Source organism: Dendrobium catenatum, unplaced genomic scaffold (assembly GCF_001605985.2).
Source record: "Dendrobium catenatum unplaced genomic scaffold, ASM160598v2 fragScaff_scaffold_1470, whole genome shotgun sequence".
In the NCBI taxonomy this organism is placed as follows: Eukaryota; Viridiplantae; Streptophyta; class Magnoliopsida; order Asparagales; family Orchidaceae; genus Dendrobium; species Dendrobium catenatum.
In genome coordinates, this window is record NW_021319932.1 from 1,952,580 (window position 1) to 1,980,539 (window position 27,960).

Genomic DNA, 27,960 nt, shown 5'->3' on the forward strand with positions numbered 1-27,960 from the left:
CATTTTCTAGAAAATTCTTTTTATTTTTGTAAATGCAATAATGCATTGCTTATTTGAAAAAAAAAATTTCATGCTGATATGACCGTTGCTCAAAGATGATGCAAAAGTTGATGATTTACATTGCCTCTTATTAAACCTAAATAATTTTTCAACATTTAATTATATTGGATTTTAAAAGAATTAATTGTTTATTCAAATAGAGAATTAAACGAGAATTTGACTTTTAATAAGACACAATGGAGAAAAAGGATTCATGTAGCCGACCCCACGTAGTGGGATAAAGGCTTGATGTTGTTGTTGTTGTTGTTGTAATTGTTTATTCAAATAGTACACTTATCTCACAGCAAAGTAATTTAATAATTTATTGAAATCAAATTTTATGCAGGATATCTAACCCAAAATTTCCCCAAAAAATCAACAAGATAGCCATCTCTCCCAAGAAAACATTCACATAGGATGAATCTAAAAAACATTGGATTTGCTTTAAGATGAGTGTAACATAATTTATTTTTTTATAATCCCGATTCATGTAATAATCATTCGATAAATTTTATGACGATTATTGATTATTTAACACAACCCTTAACTTTTTTCATCCAGATTTAAGACCTGGCAACGAAATGTAGACATAAAAAGACTTTTGTCTCAGGCAAATAAATATAAAATTTCCCTAAACTTAACAAACTCAAACAATGTTCTTGGATAAATGCATGACATCATTCACCACAAAAAGAAGAAGAAGTTTTGATCTGCAATTGACTGTCTACACCATGAAATTGCTTAAACTTACAGGGCTCATCAACTGATCCGAAGCTCTGAAATTCATTAATGGAGTTGCTCAGATGGCTTTCAACTGATCCGAAGCTTTGAAATCCAGTGATGGAGTTGCTCAGCCACACAGTCTGAACCAGTTGAACCGTACGATGAAAACTTGTTTATAGAATTCTCAACTCCCAAATATTCATAAACATCTTCTTCAAACACAGGATCTATTCCTCTCAGATCATCAAGCGCCAGACCAGAAAGCTGACAATTTCTTGACACGCAGAGAGCAACAGATCTTCCAACAATGTCATGCGAAGTTCTAAATGGCACCCCCTGTGAAGAAATAAGCAAAGGAAATAGAAGAATACAGATAAAACCTCAAACCATGAAAGCAACACTGGAGAAAAAACTGTGCAGAGATCCTGAATCTGTTTTTAAACCTCAATCGACAAACAAAGTTACCTTCTTTACAAGATAATCAGCAAGGGTTGTAGCGTCGAGATACCCAGCAGGAAGGGCCTTGGCTATTTTTGCATGATTTAAAGTAATGTTCAGTGCAAACTCAGCTGAAACTTCTAGCATTCCTAGAATTGTTTTCACACTGTCAAATAACGGCTCTTTGTCTTCCTGTAACGGGTATGGAGGCAAATACATCATTGAGAATTTTTTAAGGGGAAAGGGCTCTACTGAAAGAGAGATTATTACGTACGGTGTCCGGATCGTCCGGAGATGAATCCGGACACGCCACATCACCCGAATGCACCGGGCCCTGGGTGATGTGGCCCGTCCAGATTTGCCTCCGAACGAATCCGGACGCCGCACGTAATAATTTTCAGAGATCTTACTTGCAGATCACGGTTGTAGGCTTGTGGGAGGCCTTTGCATAGAACCAAAAGAGTAACAAGGCTTCCAATGACCCTGCTAGATTTTCCACGAACAAGCTCCATTGGATCTGGATTTTTCTTTTGAGGCATAATGCTGCTTCCTGTTGAAACGGAATCACTGGGAGTCAAGAATCCAAACTCTTCTGACGCCCACAAAACCCATTCTTCGCCGAGCCTTGAAAGATGCATGGCAATGATGGAATTGGCAGAAAGGAATTCCAGCACAAAATCTCTGTCTGAAACTGCATCAATGCTGCATATTATAGTGAAACACTTATGAAAAAATATTTCAACAACAACAACAACAACATCTTTATTCCATTATGTGGAGTCAATTATACGAATCATTTTTCTCCGATGTGCTCTATTAAGAGTCAAATTCTCATTTAAATCTAATAAAAAAATATCATTTTTGATACATTCTAATCAAGTCTTTTTAGATCTACCTCTATCTTTTTTAACTGAAAAAACAAAAAGCAATGATCAAATAGAATAATGAAGGCTTCTTTTACAAAGAATGGTGGAATGGTGGTTGCCACAAAGAAGTTAAAAAGTTTCTGGATGCCACTGTAAATATGAATGCTCTTAGGTGATAACTCCTCCAAACCTTACTAGTCACAAGCTAAATGGGTAGCATGTAAAGAAGAATATTTTAGAACATAGAGGGGGAGCAATAGAATTCCTTCCAAATAAAGGCTACCACTGACAATCACCTCTCTTCAACCACAATAGCCACGGAGTTCATCACAATGACAGTCCATAAGACAGCTACCCAAAGAGAAAGACAATAATATGTGAAACTAGGTGAATGTAGAACCACAATGTAAAATTCCATCTAAAGAAAAATAAAATAAACAGACTAATGCCCGTACAAATGAACCGGTATTAATCAGTTCTGCCCTTATAATCAAGGGAGAAGGGAATTCAAGAGGGAGAAGAAAAGTGAGGATGAGAATGCGCGATAGAATAAGAGAGAGAGAATGAGCAACCAAAAGAGAGGGAGAGACAAAATGAGAAAGAGCAATGAAGAGAAATATGAAGAGGATTGGGCAAGCAAGAGAGAGGGACAGAGAGAGTATATGAGTGCCAAATGATCTAGAAAATAGGCGAGAGTGGGTGGGCACCCTAGTAGGCATGCGAAGTCAAGCATGAATAGGAAAGTGAAGGATCGTGCTAAACAAAAAAAGGCCTACAAAAGTACAACGCTATATGGGAGCCCTACGAGAGGGTGCATCAACAATTTTCATCCTTTCACCTTGAGGACAAGGTGATTCTTATTTTTGGGGGGAAGGGGGGGGGGGGGTTGTTAGATTGGTCCAACAGGGACGTTAGATTGGTCCAACATGGACCGACCCAGTCAGCCCTAGACAAGGGGCTGGTTCTCTTTTATAACAGGCGGAAGCTAGTTATTTTCGCCCCATGACAATCGCACTCCCTTGGGGTGGAGTCCATAGCAAAGGGAAATTTGAATTAAGCAAGGGTTGTTTACTCTTTTGAGAGGGGATTATTGTGTTTGCTTGAAATTAGATTTTGCATTAGGATTAGGGTTTTATCTTGGATTTTACTGGAATTTCCTGTTGGTACTTAGTGTCTTGGGCTCTTGCGGAGTCTAGAGAATTGTGAGAGCTAGATCCTCCTCTCGAATTGAGGATCACTTGTATCGTGATATTTTCCTTCCATTTGCATCAATACATGTTTCAAGACCCTCAATGCTTAAATCGAAAAAGGTGTCCGTTATGAGCCCTCTTATTGTATAATGCATGTGTACTAAAGACATACAAACACGTTATACAAATACATTAAGTGGCGTGTATGTGTACCTCTAGTCAGATGAGTGCACGGTAAGAGCATATATATCAACATATGAACATATTGTTAATCATGCAAAAAAATTGTTGGGTATGCACATGGACAATCATGCGAACGTATAGGTACATTACATAAAATGCACATTCAAGTAAACATGAAAATACACATAAGTATCCAGATATGCAAGCATATAACATGCATGCGTACTATGCACAAATGTTAAGTAACATGCCAACGTGTAATGCATACACCAGATGACATGTAAATATATCGTGCATGTACCAAACACAACTTGCATACACCATGCAACATACAAAAATGTCAAGCAAGCACATTAAACAATGCGCAAATGTATATGCAAATACACAAGTACGCACACAAGCATGTAAATGCATACAAGCGTGCAAATATGTAAATAAATATGCAAATGTGTATGCGAATAGGCATATATGTTATATGCATCCACCGCATTACATGCAAACACACTACATGTATACATTGCAACATGTGTATGTAACATGTGTATACACTATCCAACATGCAAAAGCATTACATATGTACGACATACAACATGCAAGTACATTACACAAGCATAAATGTAATATGCAAATGCATCATACAAACATACATGCAATATATAAAAGAGTTATACAAGCATCCTACACAACATGCAAAATAAACCATCATCATGTAAATGTATCATACTCATCATACAAACATGTCTATCCATTATGAAAAAAAGCACTGAAAAACAAATCCACGACGAATGCTATAAACATGTAAGCATGACGTCTGAGGACACTGCACAGACCATAAAATAACAAATGAACTATTAAGTATATCAAAAAGCGTGCATATCATTTAAATATATAATTGTTCGCATGGGCTCTGAGGAGCGCAATACATATACAAACATGATGTATGAGAATGTTGCGCAGTCGAAAAATAATAAATGAATTTTAAACTTATCGCATTGAAAAGTGCACAAACATATTACACAAATGCACTAACATATACACATCATTTAAAATAAAACATAAAATATCCACATGTACTCCAACCGCTATGCTAAATTTTCAAACCTAAGGTCTGAGAATATAGCATGGTTCAAGTGAACCTAAGTTTAAATTCGATCTTCCTCCTAGAATGGATCAGAATGGTCTCTACTTTTTAAATGCTCCCAAATCTCAAAATTAATTATTAAGGGGTTCTGATTTTTATTAAAGTTCAAAACTCAAGAATCATCAAAATTTAAAATATTCAAGAAGAAATTTATTACTCACTTTAAAATAAAAATTTCATCCACCATCCATAATAGTTTGTTGAGGATAAATTTGAGCACAACTTTAGCTCACAAAAAGTGAATGTCATATTGGGTGAGATTTATTCTCAAACGATCACTCGCCAGTAAACATATGATCCTCTAATCAATGGCTTTGCCGTTAAATAACACCACAAGTAAACTATTATGTCTGGAGCCCTCTAATCAGATGATTTTGCCGTCAAATGGTACTACTAAATTACGGTCACTATCAGAGCCCATATGTTTCATAATAACTCTAAACCCTGGAGTAATGAATCATGGGGTATACTTGATAGGGAAAAAAATCTTTTGTTAGCTAAGGTGAACTTAAATATGTCCTCTTAGTCAAGCCATTCATCCAAAGTTTACAAGATACTCTTGGAAGACGCAACCAATGGCTGCCGATAATGATCTTTCGGTTAGGTTAGGTAGACTACCTCCTCTAACTAAGTAGACTAAGAATCATGATAGTCCAAGATGACATAACCATGAGATTTTGATCAGACCCATCACCATTCCTCCCACCATTCGCTTAAAGTGTAAGATGATAAATTTCAAAATTCTAAAAGTCCTAAAAACCAAACATTTCGATTGATAAAACTTTTGTGACTATACGCTAGGTTAGTGTCTATCTAATGATCAGTCTGAACGAAAAGTGCTCTCTCATTATCAAGAGGAGTAATTAACCATAGGGGCATGTGCCTATAGGAAAAAGAAACAAGATCATAAAATCTTCACAAATTGAGGGCGAAATTTCTAAAGTGTCCTATAAAAAAATCTAAAATGCCTTCTAAAAACCAAGGCAAATAAAAATTTTTAGGAGTTATTATAAGTCAAAATCACAAACCGTCTTCGCCATAGTATTGAAATTATAATATTTTAATTACACGATTTTTTCATAATTTTTGGGCATTGGTGAAAATCCTAAAAAAATTGACACCTGTCAGTACAAGTGGGGATTTTGGTATCGTCAGGTCTCCGTTTTGTTTGCAAATCGATTTTATCAATATTTTCTAAATAAAATAAATTATTTTATATGAATTTTTTTTTTGAATGCCCTAAAACGATTTATATGAATTTTATATTGAAAATTAAATAAATTATATAATTATATTAATATTATATTATAGTATTTTATTATAAATATCTCTAATCACTAACAAAAATCCATTTCAAGCCATTTGTTTCTTCCATTTGGCTTAACAGAGAAAGAAATCCAAAATACAAGAAAGAGAAGAGAGATAAAGAGAAAACCTAAATTTGAAGATCGTGAAGCGATTTTAGTCAGTTGATCCAGTTGGGAGATTTGCTTGTATCATTGTAAGGAATCTTTACCCTATTTCTAATTTCAATGATTTTATGTTTTGAATAATTTTTTCAATCAAATTTGTATTTCTGTTACAGAAAAATAAGGATAATTTTGTATTGGTAAAACTTTCACAGCGTAAGAGATTATGAACATTTTAAATATTTTTTGGAAACTTTTTACCTAGTAATTTTGAAAAGCAACAATTTTTTACTACTCTGAAATTTATTTTGACACCCAAAAATAGTACTCCAGTTTAATTAAAGATTCAGAATAATATTTTACGCAATATGTACTAATTTGGTTAATTTTTAAAAATATGAATTTTTGCTCAACACGATTTTCTGTTGACTTCCGTTAGAATAGTTTGTACTTTCTCGACACGATTTTGGTACTTTCTTAGGTCTCACCCCATCGTGCTAAGAAAAATGTGAAAGTGCTCAGATGACACTAGAAAGTGCTCTGAAATCACTTGAAAGTTCGTTAGGAATATTAAGCCCTTATGAACTGGCCCAAGGCTAATAATGAGATAGAGAGGTGAATCAGTATTTAAAACACAATCTTAAATCCAAAAACAAGATTCACCACAATCAAAACCAACGATGCGGAAATTAAATGCGGAAGTAATAATAAGAAAATAACACACCGAATTTATAGTGGAGAGAGAGAGAGAGAGAGAGAGAGAGAGAGAGAGAGAGAGAAAGAGAAAGGGAGACCAGTCGTGCCTACCGGTCCGGTCAAACTCCCCCGTTCGGCTTCCTCTCCAGTCGAATCCCGAGCCCGGTCGCCTCCTCCCTCTGTGCTGTTCGACTTCGCTCCTAGACCGACTTTCCCTTCCTGTGAAATCGGGAGAAGCAACAGGAGCTCGCTGGTGAGGAAGGTAACGTTTTCCCTTTCGTGTGCTTCATTCGGCCAAATCCCGTAAACCTCCCTAACCGAGAGAAAGGGATTAACTTTTTATTTTATTTTTTATTTTAACTATATTTATCCTAATTAATTTTAATTATTATAATTAATTATAATTAATTTTAGTTAAATGATTATAATTAATGTTCATTAATTATAATTAATTTAATTAAAATTAATATTAATTAATTATATTATAATCGGTTTATTATTAATTATGATTGATTAATATTAATTAATTAAGGTTAATTAAAATTAATTATTTTTTTAAATTAATTGAAATTAAATATAGTTAATTATTTTAATTAATTATAACAATTATAATTAATTACTTTAATTAATTATAGTTAATTTTAAATAAACATAATTATTTAAGGATAATTATAATTACTAATTAATTATAATTAATATGCTTGCTCGTTTCTCTCCCTTCCCTCGATTCGCATCGATGACCGCCAAGGTATAACTTCTAAACCCTAAAACTCCGAGAACCCGTTTCAACACATTTGTCGAGACAAAACGACTAACTATGCACGCTTTTTTTAGCTTGGTGGGAGGGAGTGCGTCCCGACGCTTGCGACGAAGCGGGTAATCACCCAAAATTCCTTCTTCGAAGTTCGCATCGCCTTGGAAACCCTGCCTATGCACGCTTTTCTTAGCGTGGTGGGAAGAGAACCTGGTGCGATACGCACGACGAGGCGGGGATACCCATAAGTACCCGCTTGCGGGAAAATAACTATTTTTATTGCAAAATACTTTCAAAAACCCTTTTTTTTGCAAAAATACCCATGCACGCTTTTCTTAGCGTGGTGGGGGATCGAAAAAATTACACGGCTGCGGTGTCCTCGAAAGAGGGCATCTACCATGCACGCATTTCTTAGCGTGGTGGGAAAGGCCCAGTTTTCCGTAGTTTTCCCCTAAACGGGAGAGACGCCGGAAGGCTGCCGAAATTTCGGGTGAAAATGTTTCTACACTCGGACCTTTTTTTGAACTCAAAGAAAATAAAGGTTTGGACACATTTGAACAATCAAGGACTTGAGACTATGCTCAGAACCTAAAACAAATGAACTCAAATCAGAAGAACAACAGAAAACTTGAGTTGGACTCAAATTGAACTGCACTTGAACTTGAAAAGAACAATAACATGAACTCAAATTGGAGCTCGAATACAATGAACTTGGTACAAGAAGTCTTAATTTGGACTTGGACAATTCATACTCAAATTCAAAAGACCGCAGAAGACATAGAACTTGTACTCGAACAACAACAGAGGACCTACGAGCATGAACTGGACTTATGGATTTGTTCTTGAATGAACTAAATGGAGAACTCATCTTGGACTCAAATAGAATTTAATCGAATAATATGAACTCAATTAAGACGAGTAAATAATAAGGAGCCTGAGTGAGTCAAGTCCAAGGTATCATATGACATGCATTCAGATGAACATCGAATGGAGAAGCGATAATTAAGAAGCATGATCCATTTGAACCTCTCATACACACAAAATTCTTGATGGGGTTAGAGAGAATCCCTACATCCCACAAACAAATGCAATCATCAAATACTACCTAAAATTGGCGAAAGGTGGATACAACGCATGAGTAATGGACTCCTACAAAAATCTCTACAAATGCCTGTTTATTGAATAAGGCGATGCTGAAGACCAATAATGGAAGATCCGTCCCTATAAGCAACTGCAAACTCATCAGCAATCCCACCTGAGATTGGTGAAAGGTGGATTTGGTACCGGTACAAATGACTCTCCTACGGAGATCGTAGTAGATACAACAATCCCCACCAAGTCAATGCACTATAGAAACAAACAGTTGTAAGGTGTACAACTCCTACTCATATCTAACAACCAAAGATTTGTCCCTACAACAGATGCAATCGTCCAACCACCCGAAATTGCTGAAAGGGTGGATAAGGTGCGGAAATAATGGGTCTTCTGCAAATACCTTCAGAATGTTGTAATGGATACAACAGTCCTCTGCCGGCGAACACAAGCAACTTGTGGATAACAACAGTGTGTATGTCATATGCACAACGAACCACTGTGGGCACAAGTACGTATATCTTCCTGGTTCTGTACTAAAAAAGGAACTAATTCTGGCCTCCACAAATATCAGAAATAATAAATCCACCACATTAAAGAGCTTGAAAGCTCTCTTTAAAGCTGTGGTCATTGACTTCAAAGACCAGAAAAAAGCTATCCCCGGTGAATGAGAAAAGGGGGAGTCAATATCAAGGGTGAATGAGAAAAGGGGGGAAGTCAACATCAAAATGAGGAGATGCCTCACAACATCAAGATCAAAACGCCATCGAATCTGCAACACTCGTACAAGCAGACAGAAGGCGTCCGCAAATTACAATGCCACGCCACCGGATCCGCAACTTCTATGCAAGCGGACAGAAGGCGTCTACGAATACTTTCAAAATACCCCAGCACGTGCACTGTAATTTGTATACACATAGGTACACTAAAAAGGGGTAAAATACAATCCTAAACCCGCAAGGGCCCCGACGAGCGTGTTATTGGTACACACGTGACATCTAGGGATGCTGCGCGGGCTGACAAGTGAATTCTTGTTCGAACCCGATCCTCCTATACGGATCAATAGGAGTCGACAAGGTTCGAACTCTCAAACAAATACACGGTTGAGAGGACCAGTATATTTGTTTTAATACATTCATATCAGGCCTCCAAAGCCTTTAATCAAAAGAATTCACTTACAAGGGCAAAAAGCCTACGAAACCCGATCCTCTGTCAACAGCCCGACAGAGTTGACAAAGGTTCAATCCATAAAGAGAAATGACCCCACAACACCCCGATGATGGCCGCATTGATTGGTTATCTCAACCGGAGGGGTCCATTCCAAACACTTTCAAAAACCACCCAAAATACTCAAAACTCCAGAAAATCCAAAAATCTCAAAAATCCCAAAATCCCAAAACTATCCATCCCAACACTTAAAGCAAAGTCCATCCACCCTCCGCAACAGTCTGCCGGGGTGGACAAATTCAAATAAACTCTAGCTCACAAAGAGCCAAATGCCTAGTCGAAAATATCACTAGGATCCATTCTCTTGCTAATAAGGACGTGGTACGTGTCCTCTAACCGGCAATTTCGCCGCCAAATGGCACTGCAGGTAAATGGTTATGACCCGGGGCCCTCTGAACCGAGTGGTTTTGCCGCCAAATGGCACCACAGATAGCGGTTATGGCCAGAGCCAATACGCTCCTTAATGGCGTTAAATCCTTGAGATATGAATCAATAGGATATGATCGATAGGGCACAAAGCCCTCTGTTAGCTAAGGTGGATTTAAATTTGTCCCCTTAGACAAACATTTATCCCAGGTCTACAAGGTCCCCTTGGACGAAGCAACCCATGGCTGCCGACAAGGATCCTTCTGTCAGGTTGGGTCGACTACCTCCTCTGACTAAGTAGACCAGGGACCACGATGGCCCGGAACGACGGAACCATGGGATCTTGATCGGGTCTATCATCCATTCTCCCACCATCCGTTTTAAGTGCTAGGTGGTGAAATTTTCTATTTTAAATATCAAAATTTTCAATACTTTCCGAATTCTCCAATTCCAAATCCATGCTGCTACTATATGCCAGATAACTCGTATTCTCTATACGTATCTGATTGACGACTAGCCTTAATCGAAAGTTCTCTCTCGTGATCGAGAGGGGTAATTAACTATAGGGGCTTGCGCCTATAGGAAACCAGAACTCAGATCATAAAGTCCTCACAAAATGAGGGCGAAATCTCTGGGTAGTGTCTTATCTACAAACCCATCTGCCTTCCAAAATTTACCCCGGAACTTAGTTCGTTAAAACTCCCTCGCCGAATAAGAAAAGCGAGCGGAGGCCGGGGCCGAATTTTCGGAGCCCACAGATTTCTGGCGACTCCGCTGGGGATTGGTTTCTCTTTCCATCTCTGGCTAGTCATATCAGTGTTATAGTAGCAGCCATATCAATTCGTGTTCAAAATTTTGAATATTTTAAATTGATCATTTAGACTGTCAAAATTTTAAAACCTTCTTGTGAGATCATTCATATATTCATTGAGATAGCTTAGTCAGTAGTGCTTTTAATTTGTCCTGAATATCGCCCTGAAATGAAGCTGGACGATGTCTAATCGTCCCGGACGATCTTGCGATCGGCCCGGATGAAATCACAATTAATTGCTTTCCAAAATTGCCAGAGAAATTTTGGAAAAATTGTCCTGGATCATCCTGGCCGATATTTTATAGTTCAGGCCGATCCACCAGGCCGATATCCAAAAATAAGAATTTCCTAAGTATATCTGGTGGCAGATTCTTTCTGAATTGAGCCTATCGTCCTGGCCGATACAAAATCGTCCAGGACGATGTGTTTTGCATAATGACGGCTGCTTTAATGAGGATGCCCTAATTAGGGTTTCTGCTTTTGAACATATCGTCCCGGCCGATATAAATATCGTCCAGGACGATGTTATCAAAAACATTAAACTCTAGGGAACAGTCAGAAACTCTTATACGTTACAAAGCATCAGGAGCCACAATAAATACAATAGACTCAAGAAAGAAAAAAGTGTACAAACTGACTCGACCTAGTATACCCAATCTTGAGCTGGTTCCAAATTACAGTCCGATCGTGTGAACCTAAAATGTCAGTATATAAGGCAGTCGTAAAGAAATAAAAATGTTTGCTATCATCAAAATCATAAACCATTGATCCGTAACAAAATGTGCATAATTCTTATCGGTTCGTCGCGAGCGTCACCTACAAATTTCATTTACCGACAAAGAAAAGCATGTACGGGTTGCGCCCATCGCACCAAACGAGTTGAAACCAGAATATTTTAGAGTTTTAAAGGTTTGCGAGGGCTGTACCTCAAAGTGTGCGACGACGACAACAACGAGGAGATGGAGATGCACAAATATATTATATATTTTTTAGAGAGAGAAATAGGGGATGGGGGCATCTCTTTCTAGAGAGAGAGGTAGAAGGGGATTCTCTCTGTTTCTAAAGATAAGGAAACGGAATAAATTATTTCTCCTTCTAGAGAGAGAACAATAGTAGTGAGGGAGAGGGATGTTCAAGAGTTAGTTATCCACATTGAGGGGCCTACGAATGGACTAGAGAGAGAAACTGAGCTTTCTCTCTTTAGAGGAGAAATAATTTTCTCTTTTTAAGCCTAGCCAGACAAATTGAGAATGAGTGGATGAGGTAGAGATTTTGAGGGTTACGGTTTGTGGAAGAGGGAAGAGGTTGAAGTTGAAGGTGTAGGAAGGTGTTAGGGCCTAAAAAGAAGAAAAGAAGAAGAAATAAGAAGAAAAAAAAGGAGAGGAGGCAGGTGGCTAGGCCAACAACAGTTGGGCTGGGGAAGCTGGTGGTGGCGAGTTAGGCCGGCTGCTAGGTTGGGCGTGCAAAGAGGAAGGGCGGCAGCATGTTCGACCTACTAGAGTCGCGCACGTGAGAGGAAGGATGAGGTGAGTCAGTGAGGCATATGCATGCAAGAGTGGGTCGTTCGGCTAGGTTGTGAGTGAGTACAGGAGGGATGAGGGTGATGATGGAAGACAACGGCCATGGGTGGGGAAAGGTGACATTGCGTATTTAGAAATTGTCCAAATTAAAAAATTTTGGAATACACCAAAAAAGAACAAAGGGAATAATTTAAAATTCTTCAAAACTATACTTTGAATTTATTTTTCAGTCAACTAAACACTTAAACTTTTAAACCCCTGCACTTAGAATGCAATACACTCCCCTAAACCATATATCATCTAAATATTTTATATCTATTACATTTGCATATTGCTCAAAAGATTTAGATCATTAGCCGTGACTACAGAAAATCTAAGCTTGGGAATGGAAGTGTGCTCCCAAAGGTACCAAACTAGGAAAAGATAGGCATCTTGTTTGGGGGACGTATTCCGGCGTAGAAGTTGCTTCCTGTACTCTATTTGTTTTAACCTTCTTTCACCTATAATGCATGGCTAATACTTCTGGTCCTCAAACCCAATTAGTTTATCATATATTAACATTAATTGGTAGTAAAAGTACTTCACACTAATGCATATTGTTAAATGCTTCTTTGGATTAAATAGATGCCATTTTTAGAATTAACTCGATTAACCCCACTTGGCTATGCTTGCAGCCAAGTCTTAGTACATAGCACAAAAAGACTATACAAATTCAATATTGAAGTTTCACAAGACAAATCACAAATTAAAGAAGAATAAATAACTCCACGTAACTGTGCCTCAATTCTTAACAGAATGATAATCAATATTGATAATCTTCGTAGGACAGTTTGAACCAAGAGCATACTGAGATTCTAATAAGCCAGGGAAAAAAATACCAAGGGCCTTTAATTTGCAACAAATGGGCTGACCATGGAAAAAGCATGAACATACCTATTCCTCATTGGAGCTGTAAAGCCCAAAGTATTTGAAGTCATGAACCTATCTATTGGAAGCCCAGTACCAGCCAAAGCACAAGCACCAAGTGGACAGAAGTTCATTCGATCCTTGCAGTTGTTTAATCTACCAATATCACGTTCAAGCTGAAAGAGAACTAAGAGCTTGAAATTTATGAATACCAGCCAAACAACGGGTAGATTATTTCTATTTAACTTCAACAAATAACCTTAGGAAGAAGGATTTTTTCCAAAGCCACTCAAAATCAAAAACAGAAAATCAAAACTATGAGAGAATAATTCGGTATTTCAAATTGTATTTCTAGTAAAACCAACGTTGTTAGACCCATGCCCGGATGAAAAGAAATTGAGGATTGATACAACTTTGACATCAAATAATAAAGCTTATTCCAAAGCTCATAAGAAAATCCAAATAGGATGATTAAAGTGTACTTTGAAAGAGAAGTCAGGAAAACAATCAAATTTATAAGAGAGACTAAAATAAAAATTATACAAAGAACAGTTTATGAAGATTGATAAAGAATCATGATCATAAAGGTCAAGAAATAAAATTACTACTTGTGTTATTTGGCATGCGAGCATAAAATAAAATACAAATGTGGTTCCACAGAACTAGAGAAACCACTATCCCACGGATTTCATTTGCCTCCATCCCTTATTGCCCTTCCAGCGAATGTCAAATTGCATTGTGAATCGTCTAAAGCTAGGAAGGAAGGAGATGCAAGGAACAAGGCAGAGGTTAAGTTCCCTTCCCATCTAACTAATGTTGGCGTCCTTTGCAAATTTTGTTGAGCTATGATGCACCAACACACCTTCAAAAAGAGGTATACAGTGTTATAACTCAAAATTTTGAAAAATATATTTTTACCTACAACAATCAAGAATTTATTTAGGAGTCATTATAAATCTAAATCACAAACCGTCTTCGCCATAACATATCTATTATGATGTTTTAGTGTCACTAATTTTTTCATAATTCTTAGACATTGGTGCAATTTTTTAAGAAATTGGCATATGTCGGTATAAGTGAGGGTTTTGGAATCGTCAGGTGTCTGTTTTACAAACCGATTTCATCAAAATTTTCTAAATTAAATAAGCTATTTTATGGAGATTTTCTATAATTTTTGGAACTTTAAAAGAATTTTTATGAATTTTATACTGAAAATTAATTATAATAATATTATTTTAATAAAAATCAGAAACCATTATAGATTTTATTTAAATTAGCATTTAAATCCCATTTTTCTTATTATTTCCGGAGAATCATTCGGGAGAATTGAGAATAAAGAGGGGAGAGAGAAGGAAAGAAACTAAAATTTGGCAGCCGTATAGCGATTTTTATCGGTTGGCCCAATTGGGAAATTTTCCCATCTCGAGGTAGGTTATGTTTTGCCTATTTCAATTTTCAATAATTTGATGTTTTTGATATTTTTCCAATCAAATTTGTATTTTCGTAACTTAAAAATGAGAATAACTTTGTTTTAGAAAGAAACTAAAATTTGGCAGCCGTATAGCGATTTTTATCGGTTGGCCCAATTGGGAAATTTGCCCATCTCGAGGTAGGTTATGTTTTATCTATTTTAGTTTTCAATAATTTGGTGTTTTTGATATTTTTCCAATCAAATTTGTATTTTCGTAACTTAAAAATGAGAATAACTTTGTTTTAGCAATATTTTTACTGCGTAACTTTTTATATGTCATAAAGACTGAGATTATAAAAATTTTGAGTATATTATGGAAATTGTTTGCATGATTATTTTGAAAAAAGAAGCAATTTTTACCGACTCAGAAATTATTTTGACATCTAAAATAGTGATTCAATTCAATTAAAGTTTAAAATTAATTTTTAACACAATCTATGATAATTTGGTTATGTTTTTAAATTGTGAATTTTTTATCAGTAACATATATGTTGTTTACCATTAGAACATTTTGACAATTTTTTAATTCAGTCCAATTATGCCTTAATTAATGAATTGCATTGAAAAATGTGAAAGAAATGTAATGTGATGTATGGTGATGTGATGTCGGTCTTAGTGGGCGACCGAGAAGGGATTTTGTTACAGTATTGCGATGCCATCACCCAATGGATGATCACGGTGGGATTCTATTACTGAAGTGTTATTATGCCGGCATTAGTGGACGATCGAGGTGAGATTCTGTTAAGTAGGCACTAGTGGGCGACCGAGGTGGGATTCTTTTATGCCAGTGCCAGTGGTGCCGACGTGAGATTTTGGTAACAAAAATATATATAAATTTAGGCTTAAGAGCTATTCTGATAATAATTATGAAGCATTTATTTATAATTTAGTTAAATTCAATATTTGTTTAATTGTATGCAATGTTATTATTTCAGTTCTTTTGATTTTAGTTATTGATTTTTATTTTAGACTACAATAGCCTACTAAGTCGTGCTAGGTCGTCCCTGCTTTTGCTTGTAATTTCAGGCCTGAGGAAAGGTAAGGAGCGAGCTGAGTTGTTTGGATAACAAGCTCTAATCTGTGTTGTAAGTATTTTTTGGTTAGTTTTGATTTTTGCAGGCTTGACTTTTATTTGTTATTCTCTCTATTGTCAAGCGCTGTTGTAGATAGCCTCAGATTATATATATATTTTTATATATAAAAAATTATGTTGAGAATCAGTAGTCTTGCGCTTAATATTACATTCAGTAGTGGCTCTGTGTAGTATATAAATTATAAATTTTATTTCAGTACTTTTCCAACTAGATCTTGTGGTAAATCTTGTCACAATCAGATATGGTATGACCCATATAGCTTCGAGTCATATCGAGTAAGTTTGTGACATACAGTGTCGAATATGTATCAGACACGGACACATGTCCAACATGGTTGGGACACGTGTCAAACACAATGAGAATGTGTTCGATTAAAATAATATTTTGATAAAATTGGACATTATGTCCCTATATTTATTTTTAAAATTATTTAAAATGTAATATTTTAAATTTATGATTTATAAATTAATTTTTAGTAAATAAAATTATATTAATAACCTAACAGCCCATTTCTTTCAACTGTCACTCTTTCGCTCAACTCATTTAGGGCTCACTTGATTGCTGGCTCGCTACTTTTGAAGATCTATGTATAACGACACTAGATCTACACATATGAAGGTCTACGAATGACCTCCATTACTCAATCTCTCACACTCTCCTGGTCTCTGCATGTGACGAGATTGACAACATCGGTTGAAGCGAGTGTCTATCATGCCAAGGTACGAGGCTTTTTTATTTTTTTCTCTTGTTTCATAGTGACTACTCATCTCTTCGTATATACATGGTAGGGTTTGGCACTCAGCGACGAGAAAGCCCATACGCAAAGGTCTATTTGGAGCCATGATACATAGTGCACGATGCGACACTTGCCATTTTGAACATGGTGCAAACTATACAATAATTATAAAATATAAGTACGAATATAAAATATTATTAAACTGAAAGATAACTAGCAAGCTATCATAATAATGAAAGATAACCATAGTCATATATATGTTCAAGTAAAATCCACCTCAAATATCTAATAATTTAAAATATTACAATCATTTTTTAAAGATTAATGATTTTATAAGAATTTAATCTACTTTTCTTGGGAATAATGATCATCAACAAATGTCAAAAAAGCTTCTTTATCTTCATCAGCATTGTCACCTACTTCATAGTCTTCTTCATCACCCTCCTCATCCTTCTTCTTAATAGCAACAACGTCTTGCTTAGATGAAGATTCCTTCTCTTTGCCTTTAGATCTCTCCCGAATGTTGTGGCTTTTATCATAAACATCAATAGCCTTAAAAAATATCTATCAAGTTAAATCTTCCTCTCCAACAACGTCTTTCTTAAATTCCTTTTCTTTGCCTTCAGACTCATCAACTAATTTTCATGTTAGTCACTCATTTGCATCGTTTATCTCAATCAAAGAAATATGATCAATCACATCACTATGATTATATTTCCGAATCAATATTCTATTATATTTTATATAAACTAAATCCTTTAAGCGACCATGATCTAATTTGATTTTTTGTTTGCTATGAAACTGCAATTGAAACATTATTACATTACTATATTATGAACATACAGAAAAAAAATAGCACATACTCCATAAAAATAATTACATGTTCAAAAATACTCCAATTGTATTCGCGTCTGGATGAAGTACTTGTTAGACTTAAGACTTTGATAGCAAAACTTTTTAAATTGTGAGTTTCTTGGCCATATGTCAACCACCAATCAGTTGGAAGAAATAAAATATTAATTTTCAATATTATATACTTGCAAACCAATCTTCATTTTATGTAAATAATAATACCTGGAGATCGGATAGTTCTTTGTCATACAGTTGGAGGAATATCAAATAATCTTTCACCCCTAATGAATAAACTTAATTCATTATTGATTTTGTCTTCTTCATCTATATATCTAGACAATCTTTCAATATATTAATAAAGACCATCAATTATTTCCATATCCTTGGTAATATTAGGGTTATTGAAGAAATATTTAGGATTTAAAAATTGTGCCATTGCCTGTAAAGGCGCTAGTGTAATTGCACTTCCCATTTTCTATCAATAATTTTAAAAATTTAATAATAACTTATCATTGTTATTGAAGCTTGCAGTAATTACCTCCTTTGCTCTATCTATTGCTTTATATATGTAAGCTATTGGGAGCTTTTCCTCTCCATCAACCAATCTAAGAATCTTTAATAAATGATGAGTTATTTTTAAGGCATACACTATAGTGTTCCAAAATGATTGCTACAATATTATATATTGAGATTGTTTTGCTTTAGTCTCTTTTGCATAAGGACCCAAGATAAACTTTTTATAAATAAATATTTTCTTCAAGTTCAATTGTTATTGATGAAATCATTATAAAGTTAAAAAAACTATTGCGAAAAGAGTCTTAATAGGTTTGACAAGTGCCCTTTGATTTGTGCACCTTCTCATTAACTCAACTCAAGTAAGCGAGACCTAGAATATATAAAATTATGTATTGCGACAGCCTTTTCAAAGCTTCGCCTTAGCTTTTGAATTTTAAAAATGTCCTCCATTATTAAATCTAAACAGTGAGCAGCACAAGGAGTCCAACAAATATGAGTATATTTGTCCATCAATAACTTTCCTGTAATGTCATTATAATTTAAGTTAAGACCAAAAATTCATCTTTCATATGAAATAACACAAGTTTAGATTATAAGTTGTGATAAACCTGCAAGAATATTTTCAGATGCATTATCAATAATAACTTGGATCACATTATGTGGTCCAATAATCTTAATGTACTTGCAAAAAAGGTCAAACATTTTCACAGCGTTCTTGGAAAAAGAACTAGCATCAATTGACTCTACAAATGTGTTATCTTTCGGGAAAATTGATTAGGTTTTTTCCATTCCTCGACGTCCATTCAGCTGTCATTAGAGAACAAACATATCATAAACATTCTTGATGACATCATAATAGAGTACGTGTATGTCCAACATCTTTCTTTAAACAAGTAACTCATACCTCATCTTAATTAGGAGGTTTCATTCCATGTCTAAACTGTCCAAGTGTCTCGACCATAACAGGGAAACTATCATATTTTATAGTATTAAATGGAATCCAATATCATACATCCATCTATAAAAAACTTGACTAACCCTTCCCCTCATTTTTATTTTTAGCTACATCCATTTCTTTGCTAAACTCACCTTTTCTCTGCTTTACAATATCTTCAGGATTTGGTGTAAGGAAAGTATCTAATTATAAAACCCGAAAAATGTCAATTTTAGACATCGCATGCTTTTCAAAGCGCTGTGATGAGATTTAAGTGTAAAATTTCAAAGTCAACAGATTTTGACAGAAATAATCTTATAAAATTTTACGAAAATTCTGAACGATTTGGTATACATAACTTATATTTAATTTTGCTTAATTTTGGAGTTAAAATTAATCAAAATCTTGTAATACCCAATCTACCCTTACTAAATATTAATGCGGAAATAGTTTAAGTGAGGGAAAAATGGTCCTTTTGCAATTCCCTAATCAAACTTGATATTGTACTAAATAGTTTTTGCTTATATTTTTTTAATGTACTAGACATTTTATGCTTAAATTTTTTATATTATAAGTCAAACAACTAATTATGCTATTTATTTATTATTTATTCGTCATTTTTAATATGATACTATATTAATATTTACGCACTATTTGAAAATGATAATGTTGTGTCTGTGTCATACCCATGTTCAATATTTTCGATGATAGACGTGTCCCATGCCCCTGTTGTATGGTGTTCATGTTACCATGTTCGTATTAGTGCATCATAGGTATTAGTGCATCATATGTGTTGAGATAAGGAAGAAGAAGGGTGAGAAGATAAAGGACGATATTTCATTTTCCTAATACCCATCTGATATAATATACTATTTTATAGCATACCATTTTATTATACCATATTATCTGAAAAAACTCTAGTATACTAAAGTACTGATGCGGACATCGGCACGAAGATTTGACGCATCTATCACAGGAGGCATCGTAAATCGACAGCTCTAATTTAAATTGTCATTTATGAGTTATTTTATGAATTTTAGCTCTTATTTTATGTTATTTCCTGTTTTACCCCTAGGTTAGCTTATTTGAGTATTGTGGCCCAAGGGGCAATTTTGTAATTTTGATTTTTCTCATGTTGTGGCCTATATATAGGGCCTTAAGCTATTGTAATAGAGATGAAGAATTGATATTAAAAATTTGTGTCCACACTTGTGTTCTTGTGAGAGAGCGTTAGTGAGATTTCTATGGAGAGGAATCGGAGTCTTCACCAGCTGCAGGATGGGTCCGGACTCATGATTTGAAGTCCCTTGGAGAAGGGCAAAGCCTCACCGGTCAGTCTTCGGAAGAGTCCGAGGCTCGCGGTTCTTGTCTTCTATCTTTCGTTTTTATCTTTGTTTTTGTTTTGTTTCTTTTCTTGTTCCCCGTAGTCGTATTCATCTTGTCATCCTTCCTCCTTCCCGCTCAATCCCTTGGCCAAACCTCCATACCAAGCTCCACGAATTTTCCCCATAGCCGCCGGCCACCTTCCCCCATTAGCTCCTCCACCGCTGGCCACCCTTGTTTGTCTCCATGAATGAGGAGTCAATGTCATCTTAAAGATTACCTAAAAAGTTCAAATAATTTAGGAAATTATTTTCATCCATTGAAATTCAAATTTTGAATTTCAATTAATTTCCTAAACTAGAAAGCTATTTTAGGAAAGTATTGAATCTCATTCATGATGTAATTCAAATTTAATTTGGGTGATTTAACTTTGGGCGGTTTTCAAAATTCAAATCCAACTAATTCGAAATTTGAATTCTTTCCTAATTCCTAAATTCAAATCAATTTCTATTTTATTAGGATTTAAAAATCTTCTCTCATCCCCCTTTAATTTGGGATTGAAATTTATTTCTAATTCCTATCCCCCCACTTTTGGAAATATTTCCTAACTCCCATGCCCTGGCCGAATTTTCTAAAGCCAAATTTCCTAATTTTTACTCCTAAGATTAACTCACTGGTTTAGGAAATAAAGCTTTCCAAAATCCATCAATATCCCGCTTGCCTTGCTCTCCCTCACCGCCTCACTTTTCCCACCGCCTCACTTCCCTCCCTCTCATAACTTCTTTCCTATGCTATTACAGGAATTGATTGGGAGCCTTAAATTCTCCCCCAAGCCATTATTCCTAAGCTTAGGGGTCCGAATTTTCCAAGCAGCTTTTGGAAACAAAATAGTTGAAATTATTTTCAGATTTCATTGACAGAGGTTTGGAGTTTGCTTCCCCACCTTCTCTCATCACAAGCAACCTCTCACTTGAGTTCTAAAGCCCACATCCTCTCTCCTACTCCTAAATTCTATATTTTTTTCAAGAGAGAAATCTGAATTTCTCTCGCGATTGGGAACGGTGCTCTTCCTCTGCTGCTGGATTGCTCAAGTTCCTCTCAGATTTTGGGAGGAAAATCTTAACTGTTTCAGATTTCTTTCCCTAGAAAACCCCTCCTACCCGTTCTACATCAAGTACTCTATTCTAGTGTATTATACTAAACTATATTATATAATATTATTTTACTATACTATTCAATACTATAACCAAGTTTAAAATTATGCAATAAGTTGTGTGCCTTGTGGCTATAGTCTCATGTAGGAAAAAGAAGTGCACACCTTAAACTAGTGAGACTGCTTTGAGACTTTTTAAAGAGGCACATGCCTCTCTTTTCATTTTTTGCAACTTTTTATAAAGTGTCCATTATTAATGATATACCATCTGATTACGATTAGTTTGTGGAGAGTTAAAATAGATTTTCACAATTATAAATAAATGAGAAAGATCTCAATGCTGACTACTTCCTTGATGGAGGAAAGAACAAGAACATCAAAAGTCGACAAGCAATAGAAAATTTTAGTACAAAACTTTATGTAATATAAATGATTAAAGATCAATATAATCATTATTTTAAATAATATTCTTATTGGGCTTATTGATTAAGAGGAAGGCGATTGAGATTGAAAATGATAAAGAATATTAGGAGCATATTGATACACATGATGGTGAGGGGGAGAGACAAAGCAATCAACTACAATAATGCTTGTAGTTTTGTTCTTTTGGGTACTTAATAAAATAAAAAGTGATGCTACTGTCCAAATAAAGCATATATATATAGCTCTGGTTTTAAACCAAATACCATCAGAAAAGTATCATACTTGTATGTACTATTTATGAACATGTGTTGCTAAATGCTATTCTAGAGAAAGTTCCTTCTAAGAAATACCTTGCTAGCTAGAATGGTTGTTCTCTACTTGAGGTCACATAATTCATTATTATCACTCTAGATGTCGAATCCAAGATATTGATGTTGTGTTGATAATGAGTTGTCTTTAATTTTTCATAACGGCATCTTCATGATCATTATAGCATACACATCTAACGTTACTCTTTCTGAAGTCTCTGAGTAAAATATTCTGCTATATTGGTTATTAAAATGTTCCATGTATTTTTATCAAATATAAACACAAGGAAAAGTATAATAATCCAAGTACCAGTAGCAATTATTTCAACCCACGGAAAAATTTACTTATCAAGCTTTCCTTTACCAAGACCAAATGAAGTTAAAAAAAAAAAGACCAAATGAAATTAATATCTTTATTCTAACAGAGTTTTCATGAATCTGTTAAGACTAATGAAAGTGTACCACCAAGTATGAATCATTGATACTTTATGATGGAAACTCCTTATTTTGAGCGTTGTTTATACAATACAAAGTTAGAAATAAATAAAATTAACATATTTATTGTTACTAATGTACATCAACCCCTCTTAAGACCCTATATTAACAAGAGGTCCATGCATTAGGTATGCCTAAGATGTATAAGCACAAACTATATGATCTATTATTACCTTTTATATTAAGGTACACATAATGTATTATTTTCACAAAATCGAATAAAATCTTTACATGGTAGACATTTATACAACTAGAAAGGCTGAGCTCAAGAACTATGTGCACGGCTTAAACCGAGGTCAAATTGGGATTTGGGCTTGGCCATAATAAAGCCAGACAATTCTGCCATAGTAAAGGAAGAGATGATTTGATCGCATGCGATTTAGAAAGCAATTTGTTTGCAATCAGCATGAAATCCTTTTCCCAGTGAATTACTGGATAGGTTAATTAATGGATCCAAGTCATGCTATGATACAAGAATGTATAAAGATTACCCTTCATCTATAACAAAAAATTTGATAGAATGGACTATTAACCTGTTCAACGTAGGCCAATAGAAGATGTTGAAGCAAAACAGGTTGTGCTCTCTGCAGGTGCGTATATCCAGGGACTATCAATCCTTCATTTTTCATGGCTAGCTTAACCAAAGCAACCTGCAATGCAGCATTTGACCTGAGGTTAGACAGATGCTTTGCAATGTCTTTCACCATGCTGCAAGCAACATATGGTAAAATGACAGTATATAAGCAATTACTCACAAAATTCGAGAATATAACAAAACATTAAAAAAAAAAAAATTTAAGTTCAGTAGGTTAATAAATGATAATTAATATGCAAAGCATCAATCAAATAAATTATCAAAATCATCACTAGCATTGGACTATTATTTGAATTACATAATAAGAGGCATGTCCCAGCATAATTTTGAAAAAAAATGCGATGAGTCGTACGCCTCATTGGGCTGAGGCACAAGCTTCAAAAACAAAGATTAGGTAATTTCAATTTTTTAATTTCTAAATTTATACATATAATAACTCATAATTAGTTAATTTTCTATACATATACCTAAAACAAATAGAATCAAGAATTGCATAGTCATACCAAAAACATACCAAGAGGAAAAATCATTTAACAAGCATAAGAATGAACTCATTAGCTATTTAGTTTATATTATGTATAATAAAAGATTAAAAGATAAACATTTGAAAAGTTTTGGAGGATGATGAAGATTTTTTTATGGTAATGATGTGACATAAGATGATGAATGACTTGTGAATGATAAAAATAAAGTACATTATCACAATTGCAAAAGAAATATCTCTATATTGACTTCATTGATGGAGGAAGGAACAAGATCAGCACAAGTTAACAAGAAAGTAATCATCATCATCAACAACAATGTCAAACCTTTATCCCACTATATGGAGTCAGCTACATGAATCCGTTTTCTCCATTGTCATGTTAAGAGTCAAACTCTCATTTAAATCTAATAAAGAAAGGTCATTTCTAATATTTTCTAAACAAGACTTTTTACATCTACCTCTACATTTTTAAAATATTTTGTTTTTTTTTTAATTTTATTAATATGAGAGGATGAGGAGAATCAGTTGCTAAGATTGTCAGATGTGGAATGATTCTGCGCCATAAAATAGGTGGATTTTTCTTAATTTGATTGGAGCTATAACTCTCTAAAGGTGAGAGATTTTAGAAGAAATATTCTATAAAGGTCCATCTAGTGCATTAAGTGCCAAATCTAAGAAGGGGAAAACTTTCTATGGAGTCTAAAACCTGAATCGACATCTGGGTTATTACAGATAATGTGTGAGCATGTCAATGTTAGCATGAGAAGTACTAACGGCTTCAAAGATACTATTTATGAAGGTGCTGCTCAAAAACTAAAAGAGAAATTTAGTATTGAGGTCATGGCTGAGCAATGCAAGAATCATATTAGATATCAACAAAGTGTTTGGACTCATATCCATGAATTAAGAAAGAAGTTTGGATTGTCTTGGGATGACAGTACGAAGACTATCTTGATGGGTCAAGAGGAGTGTCTATCACATATCCAGGTAATACTTAAAATTTAGATGAGTTTTTACAAATGCAAAGATGTAATCTATCTCTTACGCTTACTTATCTGAATAATTTTAGGCTTTTCCCAAAGATGCAATATATCTTAACATTCCTCTCCAAAATTATATAGAATTAGATTAAGTTTATGGTGAACGTCATGCAACTGGAGATTGAGTTAGGTCAGGAAATTGTCAAGCTCCATTTGGTACTCAGCATATTAACTTAGATGATGATGAGACAATTGATTTTGTGGAGACTCTTGTGGATACATCAATAGATGATGATTGTCTTGAACAAAGCGTTAGAGAATACCTTGTAGGAATGACAAAGCGAGGAACACCTTCATCTTCTAAGGGGTCCATCCAAAAGAAAAAGAGTAAAAGGCATGATGATGATGATAGTCTTCATGATCATATTGCAATGATGGCTAATAGTGCATCTCAAGTTACTAATGCAATTCAAACAAAAAGAGCTTCTGAGGAAAGAAAAATGTTTAGTGAGCTCATGACAGAGTCATCTAGCATTCCAGATTTTCAAAGAAAGAGATTGATATTATATATGATAACTTATCTAAGAACACAACAATGATTCATTCCTTCCTCTCTGAACCTAAGGAATCAAAGGCTAGATAGATGCAAAAAGAGTTAAACAAATGATTCATTTGCATCAAAAGAAAGAAATTGGTATTTTATGGCTTTAACACTCTGTATTGGATTTCATTCTTTAACATTTTCATCGGTTTGATTATTATTTTATATTACAAATGTTCTTGCAATGAGAGAATAGATGGTTGATAATAGCATATACAAGGAGAATTAAAGATGGCATCTTTTGAATGCCAAAAAATACTGTTGTAATCTTTGTTAAGTTTGTTGAGTGTTGAGACTTTGATTTGATATTTTTAATTTTTTAGAGTTTTCTTATTGTAGATTTTAACTCCTCTATTGAGCTTCATTTAACATAAAAGAATTGGTATGCTATAGATTTGATAGTATTATTTTTACAATTGATGTGTTGCTAGTCTGGTAAAAAGTGCAAAGTCATGATAGTTTGTATAGCAAAGTATTTTATTAATGTATATAAATATTTTTAAAATCTCATACAATTATAAATATTAATGTGGACTCAAAATATTTGATCAAATTAGAATATTTTTACTTTACTCTATAGACATTCAACCAAACAACCCTAAGTATTCAGAATACACTGATTTTACTTTACTTTGCATCACCTAACCAAATAGAAAAAATGGTCCCCCTGCATTTACTATACAGACAACCAAACAACTTCAAAATATTTACTTTATACAGTATTTATTTTACGCTGCATTCACTTTGCAGCCAACCAAATAGCCCCATAGAGGGGTAAAAATGATTATTGAATTAAAAGATTGGGATGCCATTTTTAACACTCAGCATGATAAATACAATGAATCAAAAGAGAAATAAATGCAAGTGGAAGGCCTAGAACATACCTGAAGGTGTCCAATCCTTGCAATGATTCTATCAATGGCTTCTCGGCACCACAACCGAAGATCAGTCACAACTTGATCATTTCTACTTCTAGCAGTATGAAGTTTTTTTGCAGGTTCGCCTATCAAATCAGTCAATGCTGCTTCTATATTCATGTGCACATCCTCCCTGTCCATTCTCCAAACAAATTTCCCCGCATCAATTCTTCTCTCAATTTCATCAAGACCAGACAATATGCGGTCTCTGTCCATGGCAGTGATCAATCCCTAATCACTGAATTTATCAGATTATGTAGCAAAGCTCATAATCGCATGGAACAAAGGGAAAAAAAACATAATACAAAATGCACGAGCTTCATCTCAAGAGGCATTATTGTAAAACGTTCCATTACAACATAAACTTTCATCGCATCAAAACCCCAATCAGAGTTGAAGCGTTTCAGCTGATTGGGCGTTTCCACAAGCAGAAAGTTAAATGCTTTTAGATTTTTTAAGGGGATGAAACTATCAAGCTTCAAATAAGGCAAGCTATCATTCATGTTTCTTGCTTCTTGTGTAAAAAAATCCTCACGGAGAACGAACATCAGAAAAAAAAAAACTTCCTCTTTCCTTCTCTATCCAAAATAAATCTAACAACTGAAAGTTACATACCATGATTCAGTGTAGGTTGTTCAAGGGAGCAATTTTTTAAGGGAAGAGAAGTAAGCATATTAAATGACACTATAAATGAAAACCAGAGTCATTTGCATACAAAATCACAACCTCTACTGATCAAACGTCCTTTATTCTCATCTCAAAAGATTCAAAATTTTCTTTATGGGCAATAAAATATTAATGCCAAAGCATCGCATCCTACACAAAGCAGCGGAATTCCAAGGGAAAAAACATTGGTAATTTCATCAAACAATTTGGCTGCGACTACTGGAGGGAAATGTCAAACCTTCACATGACCAAGCTACAAGCTTGTTGCAGTTTACAAGAAGCCACATCGGTAACAAATGCCTAAAACAACTGGAAAACCATTAACAAAATGCGAAGAAGCAACCTTTGAAGCAAAAGTAATGATTTACACATAAAAAAAGTTAAAACTAAAGCTACAATCGCCATGTACATAAGCCAAAAAGAAAAAAAAAAAGGTGAATCGAGAACAAAAACCCTTTATTAAAACCACAGTCATATTTACACGCACTATCTCGACTGACAGGATGGAAGAGATAGGACCGCGAGGCAGAGTACGGCACCTGATGAGCGAGCATGGCGGCATGCGCTTTGCTACCCATGATGTCGTGCTTGTAGAGCTGCTTGTCGAAGGAGATGGACTCGGTAAAGCGCTCGACCGCATCGGTCACGCTCTCCTCAAAGCGCCCACCCCACAGCTTCTCCTCCTTGCGCTTTAGACTTCCATCGAGCTCGCTGAGGCGGGCGGCGGATGCAGCTGAAGAAGCCATCACCGGTGGCTGTGAACGGCACCGTAAGCTGGTGACGGAAGACGAAAAGCGGACGGCGACGAAGAGGTGGCTGAGGGGGGAGGAGGAGAGAATGGGCTCAGGAGGGTGGAGTAGCGATCTCATATCTTTCCGAGCTCAGAGAGAGGGATGATCCGGCGGCGACGGTCAAGCTTAATTGAACTCAACGATTTAACTCAAAAATGCTGTTAATTCAGATTTAATAAATTGTGAGGTGTTAAAATATAAAAATTATTAGGCCTCACAAGCATTAAAATTTATAAATTTTTTTAAATTATTTTGCAATT

At 35.1% G+C, this 27,960-nt stretch overlaps 1 protein-coding gene across 1 annotated transcript; it reads right to left on the reverse strand.

The window, feature by feature from the left end:
- Positions 1-539: 539 nt before the first annotated feature.
- On the reverse strand, positions 540-27,857 carry LOC110110454 (argininosuccinate lyase, chloroplastic). Its single transcript, XM_020841939.2, has 7 exons — positions 27,449-27,857; positions 26,211-26,474; positions 23,200-23,316; positions 13,389-13,537; positions 1,611-1,902; positions 1,228-1,392; positions 540-1,098 (listed from the first exon to the last, which is right to left on the reverse strand). Exons 1-7 carry the CDS (start codon positions 27,776-27,778, stop codon positions 850-852), a joined length of 1,566 nt encoding a protein of 521 aa, XP_020697598.1. The 5' UTR covers positions 27,779-27,857; the 3' UTR covers positions 540-849.
- Positions 27,858-27,960: the final 103 nt, after the last annotated feature.

Bases quoted from the DNA above. Each gene is read 5' to 3' on its own strand.
- LOC110110454 (XM_020841939.2), bottom strand. From the start codon at position 27,778: ATGAGATCGCTACTCCACCCTCCTGAGCCCATTCTCTCCTCCTCCCCC. The intron at 26,475-27,448 runs GTGCCGTACTCT...TTCAGTGATTAG, and splicing joins CCGCCATGCTCGCTCATCAG to GGATTGATCACTGCCATGGA. The intron at 23,317-26,210 runs GTATGTTCTAGG...GCTGCATTGCAG, and splicing joins CAAGGATTGGACACCTTCAG to GTTGCTTTGGTTAAGCTAGC.